The 16489-nt window shown below is 43.6% G+C and overlaps 3 protein-coding genes across 6 annotated transcripts in view; 1 reads left to right on the forward strand and 2 right to left on the reverse strand.

The window, feature by feature from the left end:
* Positions 1 to 16489, forward strand: part of LOC124307021 (uncharacterized) — a 100674-nt gene that overhangs the window by 38234 nt on the left and 45951 nt on the right. The gene's annotated exons all lie outside the window — the stretch shown is intronic.
* Positions 35 to 1796, reverse strand: LOC124307022 (chymotrypsin-2-like). The gene is made up of 5 exons (XM_046768304.1): positions 1715 to 1796; positions 1433 to 1592; positions 865 to 1120; positions 345 to 482; positions 35 to 258 (listed from the first exon to the last, which is right to left on the reverse strand). Exons 1-5 carry the CDS (start codon positions 1764 to 1766, stop codon positions 115 to 117), a joined length of 750 nt encoding a protein of 249 aa, XP_046624260.1. The 5' UTR covers positions 1767 to 1796; the 3' UTR covers positions 35 to 114.
* LOC124307024 (chymotrypsin-1-like) lies at positions 4282 to 5634 on the reverse strand. Its single transcript, XM_046768307.1, has 5 exons — positions 5488 to 5634; positions 5251 to 5404; positions 4855 to 5110; positions 4612 to 4752; positions 4282 to 4507 (listed from the first exon to the last, which is right to left on the reverse strand). Exons 1-5 carry the CDS (start codon positions 5534 to 5536, stop codon positions 4367 to 4369), a joined length of 741 nt encoding a protein of 246 aa, XP_046624263.1. The 5' UTR covers positions 5537 to 5634; the 3' UTR covers positions 4282 to 4366.

Genomic DNA, 16489 nt, shown 5'->3' on the forward strand with positions numbered 1-16489 from the left:
TGAACTCGGGACAATAAGAGAAAAAACGGAACAATGTTTTTGAAATTGTTTATTAGAAGCCAGAGGATTTGTTTTGGCCTGGTTTTTTAAAAACAAAAACAAGCGTGGCAGTTCTTATTCGCTGATATTTTCAGTGATCCAATCAATGAAACTCCAGACGCGAGTGAAGACGTCAGGTTCACCGAGGGCGCAGGGTGTTCCCCATGAGACAACTCCGATTTGTACACCATCAGCTACGAGGGGACCACCAGAGTCACCCTGAAAGCAATTGCAAATCAGAAATAACAGTCGAAGGTACGAGTAGTAAGAAATTGCAACGAATAAATAAGGTGGAAAAGACAAACGTGGCAAGCTCCTTCTCCAACGTCGGTGAGCGTGCAGATATTCGCATCCGTGGTTCTGAAGCTTCTGGACAAACACCAACGCTGGTCGATAACGTTCAGAACGATCTGCTGAAGTTCGTTGGGAACGGTCCCAGGGTACTGTGGTAAAGACAAAGAAAATACGGGTCATATATCGAGACATCAGTCCACGTTTCGCGCTCCGTAAAGCCGAGTAGGTACATGTAACATATAACTTCCGCGATCAATCGATAGGTAATCATTTTTCCTTCTTCTCCGTTAAGCACCTCGGGGGTCTCGGTACCGTTTCCACGGTACAACCGCCACCAGTTGAAAGGCGATTATAATGCGACACAGGATTCGTGCATGTTTCGACGATCAATTCCCACGGTTGGCAATGGTCCAGCACGTGAGTCCGCGGTGAATGAAGCACACGAGGTACCATTTGCTTCTGCATTGGAAGGACGGTGGGCCGAAAGTGGATCGAACCAGGGAGAGACTGGCTCGGCTCAAGACTACTTACTCCGTCGGTTCCCCATCCGGTCAGTACCGCGGGGTAGTTGGCCTTGGTGAAGTCCTCCGTGGGCAGTAAAATCGGACGAATTTTCGCCGTGTAGATGAGACTGAGACCTAGTTCGACCAGCGCGATGTCGTTGCGGATCAGGAGCGCATTGTATTCCGGGTGGACGATCACGCTTCTGGCTAGGTACGAGAGGCCGCCCTGGTCAAGGGTGTTCGTTCCAACCACAGCTGACATCAGCACTGGGATGTACTGGTAGCTGGATTGCGAAAAAAGTTAATTGCTGGTCAGTAATCCTGCACAAGCTCCTGGTCACCTTGGTCCAGCTACCACTTGTGGCCATCTTCGATACACGCGATCGAAGGTCACGTCCGCAAGTGGTGCAGAAGTGCTTTGATATACGCGATGACTAGCTTTTAATCAACGAAGTATATCAAGTGTTCTGGAAACTTCTGTTAGAAACTTGCCGATTGCCGGATTTTAGTCGCGAAATTGGAGGAAATCGTACATCGATCGCGGATAGTAAGTGTGGGTTTATCCTGTAACGATTCGAAATTCGAGTGAAACTCACGTCGTGACGCAGTGAGCGGCGGTCAAGATCCATTTTCGGTTGATGATTGAACCGCCGCAGAAGTGTTGTCCGGTTCTAACATTCCTCAGAGATACTTGGTAGGGATAGGCACCGTCCACCGCGTTTGATCCGCCCACGATGCGGCCTCCGATACTGCCGCCTGTGCAGAATTCGAATAATTATTGCCGCGAATTTTTTCGGTCTGTTTACGAGAGATCAAACAAATTTTCTAGCATTTCGGTGTGGGAATTAGCGGACGTTGAAGATTCGTTCGTTTCTTACCGTAAGCCGACGAGGCTGCGAGGGCCAAGATTATAAGAACGAAGCGGTGCATGATGCAAGGAATTAATTACCAGATACGGTCATCGAATCCGACTTTTATAGTGTCATTCTTCCGAAAATCATCAGATATAGGAGCGCTTTTGCGATAGACTGAAATGAAGTGGCTTTTATCAATCTTTGATGGTATCGAACGCGAATTTTGATCGCGATCCCATCGACCTGTCGTTTATACATATTTAATCTATCTTCTTGAAGACTTGTCGATCGGGATTCGATCGTCTGCTCGGTGCTTTATAATTAGCAATCATTACGCGGAGATGTAACGATGTGCAAAATAATTTTTACAAGAATCGCAAATGCTTTGACGAGACAAAAATGGTAAACAGAAATTATGTCGAATCACGTGGGGTATCGATCGATTGCAAATACGCGTTCTTCAACGGCCCCGTCAAATTATTGTCGGGACCGGTAATTTGAGCTTGAAGCTTTCGCGATGACGGAATCACAGTTTCGGGATATAGCAGGCTGATCAGTTTACCGATAAACGCCCGACCGGCCAGAGCTTAGAAGAAGGCGGATACTACTTTATTCTCCGGAAATGAGTTTCCCATACCCGTCGTTTACCGCCGTTCGAAAAAAGCTGCACAGATAAATAAAGAGAAGATAAGCGGCGGCTCTGTTTTCGTCGGACCCTTTCGAACGGTGGCGAGGAGCCATAAGTGGTAGGTAATAGAAATCCAGGAGGGTATCGGGGATCTCGATATCGAATTCGATCTGAGCAAACCTTCTTCTCTCTTTCCTCTGATCCTCGAGCTTTTGGCCTAATCATTGAATCTAGTTGAATAGATAGAGATTTACCCCTTTCCCTTATTTCTTCGGCCGCGCAGTTAAGCCTCTCGTCTTTTTAAGTTGTCTGTAGTCGCGAAGTGGATCTAATTCACGTTACCCACACAACTCGGGGAGAAGAGAGGAGAGGATCAGTGATCAAATCAAGTGATCGAGTGACTCTCGTTCGTCTTTACTACCGACTGACATCGTCAAATGTGGTAGGAAAAAGAGTCGGCGAAACGTTTCTGCTGGAAGTGATACACCGAGTGTGAGATGAGACCAAGTTTGGGTCTTTTTTCGTGTTACCGAGGGCTAGGATTTCCATTGTAAACAAGGGAGTGTGACGCTGGCATTCCGCTTTATTTCTCAGCGTGAAAAATATTTATAAGCATAACGCGGGACACGAATTTTCGATCTTTATATATTCTGATGGAAGGATTTGCCCCGAAGGGAGAATTTCCGCTAGGCTGACTGAAAATCTTCCGACAGGACTGTAATGACGGTATTCTTCATACGCCACGCCGAGAATGGGGCGGAAATAACCGAAAACCACCCTGGGAATAACGGGAAAGGAACAGAGCAAACACACGCAACAATTTATCACCGACGATAATGTATGTAACCTTTTGGATACCAGCCAGAAAAATTCTCTCTTTCACTTTTCTCTTCCTAATACGTACAGCCGATGCACGAGTAACGCGAAATTGCCATTTCCGAGAGAAAAAACAACATATTTTACGCTCTGTTTTGCTTCCGATATCGATCAAGTCGTCGTTACACACTCTCCTCGTCTCAGCTTGGCGGAATTTATAATCGTCGCAGGATCGAGGAAGTCTCGTCGCTTAACCGACCGTCTCACACCGACTGTTTGCACCAGCTGATTCTCGAAACTTTGGCGGATCAGCTCTTCCTAAATTAGCGGTTATATTAAGTGCCGCCCGTCGGGGAGCCCTGCGTTAAAATCTTTCTGACCGTTATTTTTCCCCCGTGTATTCGCGCTGGATTTGATGTTGTAACTTTTTGATTTATTATCTCCACTTTAAAGCCGATTATTCGGATCTCTTAAGGGGTGCTTTGGAACAACGAGTTTCCGTTATACCTCTGCAGGAATAGACTCGTAAAGTATTAGCATGTCACGAAGTTATGAGTTGGAATAATAAAGCTTATATACGCGTTATTGGCGTCATCTTTCAAGGAGAATACATTACGTAAAATTATGCGTTTTCAATTTTCACCTTGTATTGGTGAAATGTGAAAATATCGTTCTAGAATTACCGCGAGAAAAATATTTTTACAGTCATCGAGCTGCTGGAGATTTTTCGTTGTTTCTTTTTTGTAATTCTTCGCCTTTTTTTTTCTCTCATGGATGCGCAACAATTTTCCTCGTGTGATTAAAGTCTCAGCTTTCCTGCTATATATACACCTTATTAAAACATTCAACGATGCGTAGTTGAGAGTTTGGGGCTAGATGGTACATGCGAATCTCCTAGCTGACTGACACTCGTGATGACCGGATTTTTCAGTGGTAAACCACCGACAAACTAGAGCTTGAAACATAATGAATGTGCTACTTTCATTCGACGCTCCAACGCTCGACATTCCGTGCTTTTATATCGTACGACCTATTTCGAAGAAACACAATAACAGTAAAATTTGCTGAATGAAGTGAGCGTTGTTCGATTCGACAAGTAATTCCTCTTCAGGTTCATTGGGTGTAATAATTATATTGCCTTTTTTTTTTGTTCCTTCAGAGACACGTATTCTTTATTAGACAATTGCAGAGTGGGCATGTGCGTCAAATTTATCCATGGGATATTAGTCTCGTCAGTTCACGTATCCGTTTATCCAGTCAATGAAGCTCCAGACGCGAGCAAAGACGTCGGGATCGCCAACGGCGCAGGGAGTTCCCCAGGATACGATACCGACTTGAATTCCATCGGCGACCAGAGGGCCTCCGGAGTCACCCTGAAATTTGATCACGAATTATCGAGGTGCCAGGTCGGGGTCACAGGAAAGTTCAAAGCCTGACGCATTGTTAGGACAATGAGAGATAGGAGTGGTCGACTTACGTGGCAGGCACCTTCCCCGGCGACGGTGAAGGTACAGATGTTACTGCTGGAGGTGAGGATGCTTCTGGCCAAGCAGGCTTCCTGGCTGATGATGTTCAGGGAGATTTCTTGAAGGTCATTCGGAGCCCCGGTGCTTGGGAACTGCGTGATGATAAAGAGACAGGTAATTTTCGACAGGTAAATTTCACGATCACCGTCTTGTCAAGTCGAATACTTCGGTTCTCTACGCGTTTGAACACTCACACTGGTGCTTCCCCAGCCGGTAAGCGTTGCTGGGTAATCGGCCTTCGTGAAGTCTTCCTCGGGCAACGGAATCGGCTGGACTTTACTTCCGTAGACGATGTCTTCCGTGACCTCGATCAGCGCTACGTCGTTACGGATCAAGAGGGAGATGTAGCTTGGATGGGGTATCGCTCTGCTGGCTTGGTAGACGTCGCCACCTTCGTTCAGCTTGTTGGTTCCGACGACAACTTGGATCCTCGACGGGTTCGATTGGTACCTGGAGGACCACCGGAATGAGTCCAATGTCACAGCTGAGGTGTCGTGTCCGAGACGAACCAGGCGATGGGTTTGAATCGAACCCGATAATCGAGAGCAAATGCTGCGTGACAACTTTTGCCTGCTGTCACGCGTACTTACGAAGTTACGCAGTGAGCGGCGGTCAGGATCCATCGATGGTTGATGATGGAACCACCACAGAAGTGGCTGTTGCTTATCCTCAGCGAAACTTGGTAAGGATACGCTCCGTCTGCGGCGTTTGTGCCGCCGACGATACGGTCGGCGATACTTGCACCTGAAAAATCGGTAAAATTATCAGAAAACGAGACGGATCGGTCGAAGGTGGAAGAACACTTCGGACACTCGTTGTCTTTGTACCGTAAGCGGAGGCGACAAGGGCCAAGACCAAAACTGCGAAACGGTACATGGCGTTGGCGGAGCTACGAAGGCGTGCAGAGGCGAATCGGGCATGCCTTTTATACTAGTAACTTCGCGTATTGTCGGTGGTAATCAGATAAAAAGTGAGGGATTATCGAGATGGGACATTTTGGAGGAAGTTGAAAACGAACTGGCCCGCAATCTCACTGCTAATCTATCATTTCATCGATCTTATCTACGATCTCCGTGCAAGAAATGATCGATTCGGTCTTCGGTTCTGATTTCGATAAATCATCTAACCGTCAATTTTTTCCGTCTGTTGTTCGGCTCAGGTGAAGGAAATTCGTGCTTCGAAACAGATAGTATTAAAGTGAATTGATGTTTTGAAAAATTATGTCGTGCTGTCATGTCGTAGTATGAAACGTTGAAGACAATGTTGAAACCATTTGTCGTCAGATGAAAAATAAGATTTATCTAAGGGAAAAAATAACGTCGATCTCTTGGTAAGTGCCGGTAATTTAAGTTTAAAACTCTTTATTTGAACGGCGGTTGCCTTGTGTGTAAGTAAGCAGTCGGAAGGTTAGCTTCGAGGTGAGAAGAATGAAACTCATTTTCTCGGGTTGAAACGAGATTTTCCTCTAACCTACGGCGTAATCTCTACGTCGATGAAATCGAAGGAACACCGCTAGGCGGCCCGGTTCGGAATGGCTTTTCGAATTTGCCGGCAAGACGTGATCGAATTTGACGGTAATTTCGCACTTGGTAATTGGCCGCGACGTAGGCGGCGATCATCCCGTCCTTTTCGCGAATTGGCGAATCGATCGAATTGAACGTGGTAAACGGGAATCGAAGAGCCCAAGAGCGTCTTACCTTATATTTATGCACACGGGATGCCGACGGATGATGTAGAAAGGAAAATCGCGCGGCGGGTGAATTGGCAAAAATTATTTCAGCACTCTCGTAATTCTCTCCAACGCGTTATATAGGTAATTTCTTTCCGTTAAGATAAATTAATGATGTACGCTTCTCGTTAACTCTCCCGTTTCCCATCCTTCTCTTTTTTTCCTTTTTCTCTTTTCTTTATCCCGAAACCGCGTGTCAGAAGAGACGCCCCGCAATTTTTTCGTTCTACCCAGAATTTTTTTTCTTCTCACTCGTTACCTTTATCTTCATTCTCCCTATTACGGTAGGTAGTGCTTGAATAAATGCCTTCGACTTTTTTTCCTCTTACTTTTCTTCTTTTCATTCGGGAATACCAGCGTGCAGCCAGCTGTATCGTCGGGCTGTTTTTACTCCCCCCCGGGTGACGGGAATCACGCACGGGGGACAAAATGGTCTTTGGATTAAACGAACGGGGAGCTTCAGCGTAGTGAAAGCCAAGCACTCGATCAAGAACAGATTCGAAATTTCTTTCCTAATAATCGAATGGCGAATTGATGATCGAGAGAGAAGCGTGAAGTGAAGTACGCATTTTTTTCCCTTCATTTTCCTTCTCATTGCGCAGGATCGATAGAATTTTAACGTAAAATTTCTAACCCAGCGTACGCCTAAAATAATAATCGAACAGCAGAGTCTCGAGGGCAGAAATGAAACTGGACACGAACCGAACGCGTAACAATTTATTATCACAGCTACTGGACACGAGCCAAAGAATCTCCGCGGTTTCTTCGTGGTATCGCCTCGGCTTTCGTTCCTACAGCTAAATCGCAATAAATCACGGTTATTCGTTCGGCGAGGAAAGTCGAATGTGAAATGTCCGATGTCGTTTCCGTTTGCTGCTCGAGAGGAAGCCTCGAGTGGTTTGTTAGAGCGAGTGCCAACCTATTTCTTGATTGTCGCGTGACGCGTCGGGGAAAATTTTGCCGTTGTGATTTCCCTCCTGGCTTCCCAGCAGCTCTTGACGGATTAGCGATGACACGTGCCTGCAAGAATCATCTCGTCGGACGAGAAATTAACCGTAGATTTGCTTAACAAATTTTGTGAATCGGAATATCCGCGCCTTGATTATCTCCGCTTTTTACCAGCTGTTTATAAATTGCGCGATTCCTGTGAACAACTGCCTAACTGCCGTTGAAGAAGAAAATCCGCGTTCATTCTGCACCGGCGTGAATAATTAGAGCCGCCGTACTTTCGCTGACTTATACAACTCGATTTTTCCAATTTTATTCGCCCAACTTGGCGCCGATCGAAACGCGGTCTGACCCGTTTTCAGAAGAGAATCTCGAGTCGGATTTAAGGGTTTTCCAACGGTTCGCTTTGTGTTCTCTGCAGGCCGAAATTAAGGGGAACCCTTTATTCGTCGGAAGAAAACACGACTTTCTAAGTCGTCGCGGTGGCGTCTGCTGTGGGGTGAAATTTGAAAATTAAAGACGACAGTAAGCGTCGGCACTTGTTGAAGCCAACCGAGGTATACGACGGAGCTATTCAGTCGCTCGGAAAGACAAAGCCGGGATTAGTACCAGAGTTTAAGCTCGCGATTCACGTCCATCCGTTCCCGTTCCCTTCTCCTTCACCTTCCTCCTCTCTTCCCAACTTCCATCCTCCTCTTCCTCACCGCGTCGCAAATTTAATACCGGAAAGAACGGCGTCTCCGCTCGATTCGCGAATTTAACATGCGGCGACGTTCGTCAATTATTTTCCACCGTGAAAAACAGTGCGAAACTACCTACCTATAAGATCGGCGACGTCGAGGAGCCCGGCTAAAGAGGCGGACTAAGGAGGGAGGGAGGAACTTGATAGCCATTGTGCGCAAGGCATCGAGATCTCGAGCCTCGAGCCTCGAGCTTTCACCGGGTACCAGATTACGCCCCAGGCTTTTTGGCAGGGGAAAACATCCCTGTCTTCGTGGTCTATGAGGCGTCAAACTTCGCCTTGTTCTATATATATATATATATGTATAATATGTGCATATATCTATACGCGTTTCAACGCTCAAACTCTCAGCGCGTCACTGTTGCGGACGACGAACAACATGCAGGAGCTCTGACATAGTCGATATTGCAGATGTGAGAAATTTTCAAGAACTGGGTCGACACTTTCAGACGCAATTAAACTGTCTATTATTCCGAAGATACGGAGTGAGAATGGCTTAAGAAGTTACTTATTCGTGCCTGAACGTGAAAGGCATTAACAACAGCCACAACTCTACAACGTACGGGAATTATGTGAGAGTTTCAGCCCTTTTCGATATGCCGAATTATGCAGAATCATTGAAAAAATCAGTGACTTGAACGACGGTTCAGTTTATTCATACGTAAACTAAATTGATCAATTTATAGAAATAACATTCCCAAGATTTGCGGCAGTTTTCCATCATCGGACAGCAAAATGATATAATGATTTCCGTTCGGATTACCCTGAGTCTTTTCAATCGGTTGAAAAGAGATTGTATTCAATCTTAGATGAGATTTAAAATCCCGGTACGTTTAACACCGGTCGGAATAAAACGCTGCGTGAAGTTTTCTCCGAGTGGTTCCAGTTGTTGGTTTCGCTTGAAGCAGACGCAGCAGCCGGTAGTTGCGCAGATGCGTTCATATTCCAAATACCACTCGGCTAGCTCGGCCTGAAGAGATCAGAAAGTGCAACGGTTCTCTCTTAATTTAACCTTTTTCCTCTTTTCATTTTTCCAACTCTCACTATTTTCATCCAGAGACTCTTTAACCCGGGTTCGGAAAGACAAGATAGTAATCTCGACCATCTGGCCGCGAAGCTCGTTTGATTGATGAACCTTTGAGGGATCTGTTTTTCTCGCTCCAGTCGCGGAGATTCTCGTTATTTTCTCATCGCCGGATCGGAAGCTCGTGCCTTATATATGTATAACTAGGGTAGGATTTTCCATTATGGCACCCCCTAAAAAGTTTGTTTAGGTCGAAAGAAAAATTCTGTGAAAAGTCGAACGTTCTACGCTATGTGGAAGATCGCGCTCATTTCATTTGTCATTTTTTTTTTTTTACATTTTTTTTGAATTTGCGAAGAAACACGTTGTAGCACTTCTATCATTGTTTCTTTCCTGACATTTATATTCAAGCCAATGATCACGATCCACAACACAACGATGTATCATCTGGGAATCTTATTCTCCTAAATTAAAAGTTTATGTTGAATTATAACTGTTTTATGAGATTGAATTAACAATGAAAAAATCATTAGATACAATTCTTAAAAATCAATTGGATACTTCATAATACAAGTGTGGATTTTCTTTGTGACGTAAATTGATGTTACGATTAATGTAAGCAATAAAAGAACTTTAATTTATGATTCTTGATGAATTTAAAAAAACTTGAACAAGTGAAAAATCAACTAAGCGTGATCTTCCACGTAACGTAGAACGCTCATCTTTCGTCAGAACTTTTCTTTTACCCTGTAAAAACTTTTTAGTGGGTGCCATATTCGAAAATCGCAAATTATTGTTTTCTTAACCAGCCTAATACGCGAACGCACGTACGAATATCCGCTTTTATATCCCAGGATTTGATTTTCGTATTCTACTCGCATTATTTCTTACCTTAGATGGTACAGAATCAGCGCACAGAATCATTTCCGAATGACAATTCCCTCCGTGTCTCTGTGCGAAAAATAAACAAATCGCGAGTAATTGTCAAACAATTGAATGAAAAAGTTAAATTTTCGATATTTTTTTAATCGCAGAATTGACTTCCCACTTCGCTGCAGCTTTTTAAGATTAAAAACGGTCTAAGGAAAAACACAGTTTCCTTCACAGAGATCTTTGCACGCGGAATGCAGACGGAGTCTCTTAAGCACGACGCTGCTGTTTCGACGCAGGATAGTTTTAAATTTACTTTAGAGTTGCGGCACCGGCTGTGTTCACGACAGACAAGAGCTGCACCACCCCCGTGTAATTAGTGTCTGTACACTTGACCCACTACGAGGCACCTTCTCGCACCTTATTTTCACTCACTCGTTGGATGAATATGCGCCCATGTATACGTATACACGTAGGCTCCCTGTTTTTTCAGCTACTATAAAAAGGTGTCTGTAAATTATAATTATCATTGTTTATTTTCTTGTATAAAAAAAAAAAACCACAACAACAACAGCAAAACAAAATAATATTACACAGACAAATCGTTTGCTGTTTTAATGTATTAATTAGTTAAAACTTTTATCAGCACGTATTTATCGAACCTGATCTGCAATGTATCGAATCCGTGGGCAGACTTAACTTTGCGATTATCTCGATCAGTGATCATTGTCAAGTGTTATGAATTGAAGCATCGGGCAGCTGTGAAAACGCGACGTTTTTTTTCTGACGGATTATGAGGTTACTCGCGGTTTGACATTGGCCAAACCAGATAATACGCGCCTCGAACTAATCGCTCTTCTAATTTGACAAAATCAGTCCGCGATGATGTGTAATCATCGACCCTACCGCGTCGAGGTAACGACCGAAATTATTATCCCGTGAAGCCTGACGATATTAATTGTGGTTGGTTAATTCGAGGGGGTTCCTTTAATTTTTCGATATATTTAGCATACATTCGCTCTGCACAAACCGTTGAATAATTTCGGAAGCTGATGCGCAGTTGATGCCGCACACATTGCAGATTACTCTCAAGGCAATTCCGTACATCCGACTTAAAACTAGACTATATATATTATGTATGTATATTCATTGGCCATGTGCTGTTCGAAACTGAATCGAAATCTTTCGTGTGTTTCGTGACGAGAATAAATGCCGATATTTCGCCACTGGATTATACCTATAATATACAAACTGCGAGAGATAAGGTTGAGAACGAAATTCATCATCTTTGATTTTTTCTGCAATCGAACCGTACACGATAAGTCGTAATTTCAATCTGCTAGTGTAAACTGAGAATATTACTCGATACTTAAGGAACGAAAGTAGATAACAAACTGTCTATTATACATTTCCAAGTGGTAAAAATTTTTTAAACTACTCGCTAGTCGTTCGTTTTCGCAGTTATACGGATCATCCATGCATTGCAATATGTATACGAATTCGGTTCATCGTTTAAGCGGTGAAGGTGAGAGGGGGTTACGGAATAACGGAATTTTAATTAAATAAACTCGTCGAGTAACGAAAAATAAGTCGCTACGACTACAGCCGCCGGTTAAACCGGAGAAGAATATAAAAATGAAAATATTGTGACGATGTATATTATTCGTATACGTATACCTACAACGTGTATATACATATGTGTGTGTGTATAACGAAAATGGGATAAAACCCGTGCCCCCGGAAATTGTTTTTTTCATTTTAAACACGTTTCGCGGGCTCCGAGGTGCCTCCCCAACTTCAAACTTAATTTTTAATTTCAATCCTCCGCGGCACTTTATTTCGTCTCTTTCTCTGGCCCGGCTGCGCCGAATCGCTGACAGACTTCTTCAGCTTTTCAATTACCGGTCCGATCGGCACACGTCCACCGATTTTTTCTCAGGCCCGTGTCACTCTCAATTGATCGCGAATAAAAAGAAAAAAAAAATCATTTTAGACTCTCAGCGAGTCTTCCACGGGTTTACAGTCGATCCTCACACTGCTTGACGAGGGTCGACCGGATTTCCCGTCTTCGCTTTCGATTCTAATCGTCATTTACGATGGGGCTAAATTTTCCGCATTCTCTTTTCCCGCCCCCGTTCTGCGGTCCTAATTAGAGAAACGTCTCCGGACGCGGAGCTTTTCTCGTAACACACGCCGTTCCTTCTTTATTCTCTCTCATCTCTTCCTTTATTTTCTTTCTTTTCTTTCTCCGTCTCTTCTTTCATTTTCCAGGCGAACGGTTCTCAGCGATTGCGTTATATTTACGTAGCGGACGCTATATCGCTTTTAAAACTGGTCAAAGAAAACCCCGCACGAACGCCGAATTCACACCGATGTTATTTTTGACACGTTCCTCTCTCATATTTTTCCTATTCCGACCACACGTTGCTACATATTTCGATCGACTCGCCTCTCTCCGACTGAAAATCAGTGAAAACGCGTCAACCCCTACCCCCTAACCCCGGTCCAGTGTCAATTAGGGATGCGATTCGCGACTTGAGCTCTCTGTACAATGTGTAATCAAGGCATGGGGCGAGAGCGCTTTCAATCGAGATTCAACACCGCCTATTCAACGAGTGCAGGCGCGAATCGCGGGGACGTTAAATTCCAAATACCAGCCAGACTGGGATCGTCTGTTTTCCACGCTTCCCCCGCTCGTCTCGCTCTTTTTTTCACTCTTTTTCTCTCTCTCTGACCCGCGTCAACACGTTCTGTGACAATAGAATTAGCCAGGACTACTCCGGCCAACAACCCGCGAACAACACAAATTCGAGTACTTAACTCGAGGTTCGGGAATTGTTTGTAATACCGTTCGTTGACGACGACTTTTTGCCGCAAGGCTATTCAATGAAATATAAAGCCACTGCAATTTTGAGCATCGACGAGTCAAAATTAGTAGTTAATCAGTGCATTCTTCAACAGCGACATTGAACGTGCGGATAGTCAGTCGGCGATGACGATCGTTGAAAACGCTTAATTGCGAAACGTGAAACGGCCGAAATTTGGATCGTTGAAAACTCTTCGCCGCAGTCCGATTTACATCCGTCATACGAAATTCGCAATTTCGTTTGACAGTGCAACACCGTCGCTCTCCTAAGCTGATGAGGGTAAGAAACTTTTTCTTTGGGTCGCTGAGCAGCCTCCCTGAATTACCGAAATTATGTACCAACGGTTCGCGTTTCCAGATCCAGATCGGGAGTTTCGACTTGACGTAATTACTTTTAAACCGCGCGATTAGTTTTCTTATCATTCTTATGATTTTCTCTCGTAGAATGACAGAAATTAGTATTCAGTGCAGGTTACGCAACTTATGGATCACGATTCAATCTTGCGTTGGAAAATAGTGGACTTCGCGATACTGAAGTTAGTAACCAAAATATCAATATGTTTTATTTATTATGATTAAAATTCCAGACAATCCCAAAGGTGCGAAGTAACGATTTTTTCGAAACATGCATCGTTGTACGTTACTAACGTTACTGACTTCAAGCTGGTTGGATTTCGCGGTTCTCTGAGCTACAAAGACCTCGAAATCTTATGGGACTCGTAAACCTTCGCGAGCTCCGAAAGGCGAAAGAGTACGTATAAACAGCTAGCTCGAAAATGTGCCCGGGTGAAATTTGAGGAGGCGCGCATCGTGCTCGTTACTTTGCAAGAACCATTTCTGGGCCTTCCATCTGTTTAAAAATAAGAATAAAAAAAATTCTCTCCTCGAGCTCGAGAGAGGAAGAGAGAATTTTCTAGTTCAGGAGGAGATACGTCAAAGTCTCGAGGAAAAAGTTGCGTCATAAATCAGCGACTAACAATAAGAAAGTCGCCCAAACTCTGAGAGCCATAGGCTCGGATCTCTCTCTGCGCGAGGCAGCGATCTAAACTCCAAACAAATCGAGCCCTCTCCTCTCCCGACTCTTCTCCGCTGCTCTTCTCCTCCTGTTTTCTTCAACCATTAATTTTTTTCCTCCTTTAATCCACCATCCGTTCCCCATTCTTACCTCACTCGAGATCCTTATTTGGGTCACTTTGTCTTTGATCGATAGTCACGGACGCTTGACTCTCCGACGGTCAATTAATTTTCATAAAGCGTTTCAGCGCCTTGATACTGACCATTCAGGATTCAATTTTCAAATCGATTTCCCATCCCTGGTATATACAGTATGTGATATTGTTAAGTTGAACGAGAACACAACCGAATAACAAAATATCTCATCTTTTTTTGGGCGGTTGAAATTTGACGGTTTTAAAAAAGAACTACGCGCAATTATGAATGTGAATTTGCAATTTTTATACAAACACGTCAAAATGCGGGGCCCGCCCCGCTATTTCCGATTCAATATTGCTCGGGATCAAATAGTGATTATCCTCTAATTGGACGAATCTCGATATTGCATATCCGCAGGGTGTATTTTTTCCTTTTCGTTTTTTTTCTTTTTTTTTTTGTTTTTTCTTTCTTTGTTCACGGATTCCCATAACCCGACGCAGGATTTCCCCAGGTAATTTTATTATTGGAATTCGGTTCATTGAAATCGTCGATGTCGGAGATTAACGAGTTTCGCATACCTAAAAGCCGCGTGATTACCACGCGGTCTCGGGTGTATAATTTTTATAGCCAAAAACGTGTTGCGTGCCTTCGATATCGCGTGAAAATTGCACAATAAAAAAAATAAATAAATAAATTAAAAAAAAAAAACATTTTACACGCACCTGCTTCGCTATCGAATTCGCATCAACGCCTATATTTGTTCGTTAGCAAAAATGTTTCGAACAACGCGCCGCCGCCTACGCGCAAATACGATATAGAATATGAAAGAATGACGGGGCAAGGAGTAGCAAAACTTTGTATTGCTTGTCAGATAAATACATATATAATATATTATATATATGTATAGATATATAGATATATGTGTGAACTGTTTATACGGTTAGAATTTATTTTGCGACGTTAGCTAAATATTATTATATCTCAAGACGTTTCGTCTTATATCTTTTCGGTTTCAGCGAAAAATAACAGGGTAACTTTTCGGTGAAAACGGTCCGTCGTTCCTTGTCTATACGTTGTAGCTCGTTTTGCTGTCGGAGGGATCTTCTACGCATACGTGCGTATAACTATACGTATAGCTTAGGTATATTTCACAAGTATTGTATTACGTAGCAGTTACGTAGTCGAGATGACGGCTGTAGTATGTTTATTTCGCCTCGCTTCTCTCAGTCGCGAAATAATGCATAAAGTCAAATACGAAGTCTGCACAGGACCTCGAGGCTTGTATTTCAACGCTAAAATCAATACGGGTGAGCCAGTTTTTTTTTTTTTAATTTTGTTCTATTTCTTCTCTCGCACCAATATTGCGAAGAAGGATAAAATTTGACTTGGAAATTTTTTCACGTAAAATAATCATTTTATGCATCGAAATAAGTAATACTTTATCGAGTTTCAATCATTTCGATCATCAAAAATGGGGGTTTTGTCAAACACAGCAATACCCATCGAATCGCGGTAATAAAAGGGAGGATGTTTCGTTTCTGGATGGATGTCTTTCAACCTGTTTAATCCCACGGCGAAAAATAGACGAACGTGACCCATCTTTCCGATTTCACACAATGCAATGAAAAAATTATTATACCATGCGAAATTCGCGCGAAGAACTCTGAACTTATTTCTACGGACGGCTCGATAAGCGCGAGCTAATCGTAAAACACCGAATTTTAGGGAATTGCGAATGCGGTCCCCGCATGATAACCCGTAGGATCGGGGAGCGTGTTTTTTAATTTCTGTTCCCCCGATTTTCATTCCCGATTTCTTCTCTTCGCGTTTGGATTCGCGAATCGGAGGATCGGACAGTCGGTATGTAATATCCTCGATGACAGGAACGAGCTGGTTGATTGACGAGGTCGGCTTTTCACCTCCTACGAGAAACGAGGCGGAAAATTGTAAAATAGAACCTCCAACCGGTCACTACTAATAATAGCTATCGGAGTTGAACGGGCGTCGTGCGAATTTATCCGCAGATGATGCGGATGTTGCCGCTATTCTCGAAATCGAGGCAGAATAACGATCAAAGATCCAACCGATTCTTGGGATCGCATCACCGGATGCCGTGGACTCAGACGTCGTTTTATACCTTCCGGTTGTCTTCGGGTTGTACAGGCGATTTGAATGGGTATTTTGATATCTTCGTTAGCAGCCTTCTTCATCCGGCCTCGGAAATGAACGACGGCTGAATGGCACCGAACGATACGTAACGACTTGAAAATAAATATTTTTCAATCACCGAACGGCGGTGGTAGCCGCGAATAAATGTATCCGAGAACTTCATTAGTGTCAAATTGGAATTTCGCGTTCAGTTCAGGTTCTAAACTTTATTTTTTATTCGGCCTTCGGATGGATTCAAACTCTGTAGAATTTTTAGAGAATCTCTAACGCGTCTCTTCGAAATTGAGACGCTATGCAATTGCTTTGTGAAATTATCTGATCATTCAATT

This window comes from Neodiprion virginianus, chromosome 6 (genome assembly GCF_021901495.1).
Source record: "Neodiprion virginianus isolate iyNeoVirg1 chromosome 6, iyNeoVirg1.1, whole genome shotgun sequence".
NCBI classification, from domain to species: Eukaryota; Metazoa; Arthropoda; class Insecta; order Hymenoptera; family Diprionidae; genus Neodiprion; species Neodiprion virginianus.

What these genes read in the sequence shown, in the direction of transcription:
- LOC124307022 (XM_046768304.1), bottom strand. Translation starts at nt 1,766, where the DNA reads ATGCACCGCTTCGTTCTTATAATCTTGGCCCTCGCAGCCTCGTCGGCT. An exon ending in GCCGCTCACTGCGTCACGAC is followed by an intron (nt 1,121 to 1,432) that starts GTGAGTTTCACT and finishes TTCGCAATCCAG; the next exon opens with CTACCAGTACATCCCAGTGC. An exon ending in CCGGATGGGGAACCGACGGA is followed by an intron (nt 483 to 864) that starts GTAAGTAGTCTT and finishes TCTTTACCACAG; the next exon opens with TACCCTGGGACCGTTCCCAA.
- LOC124307024 (XM_046768307.1), bottom strand. Translation starts at nt 5,536, where the DNA reads ATGTACCGTTTCGCAGTTTTGGTCTTGGCCCTTGTCGCCTCCGCTTAC. An exon ending in CCTTGTCGCCTCCGCTTACG is followed by an intron (nt 5,405 to 5,487) that starts GTACAAAGACAA and finishes CCGATTTTTCAG; the next exon opens with GTGCAAGTATCGCCGACCGT. An exon ending in CCGGGGAAGGTGCCTGCCAC is followed by an intron (nt 4,508 to 4,611) that starts GTAAGTCGACCA and finishes ATCAAATTTCAG; the next exon opens with GGTGACTCCGGAGGCCCTCT.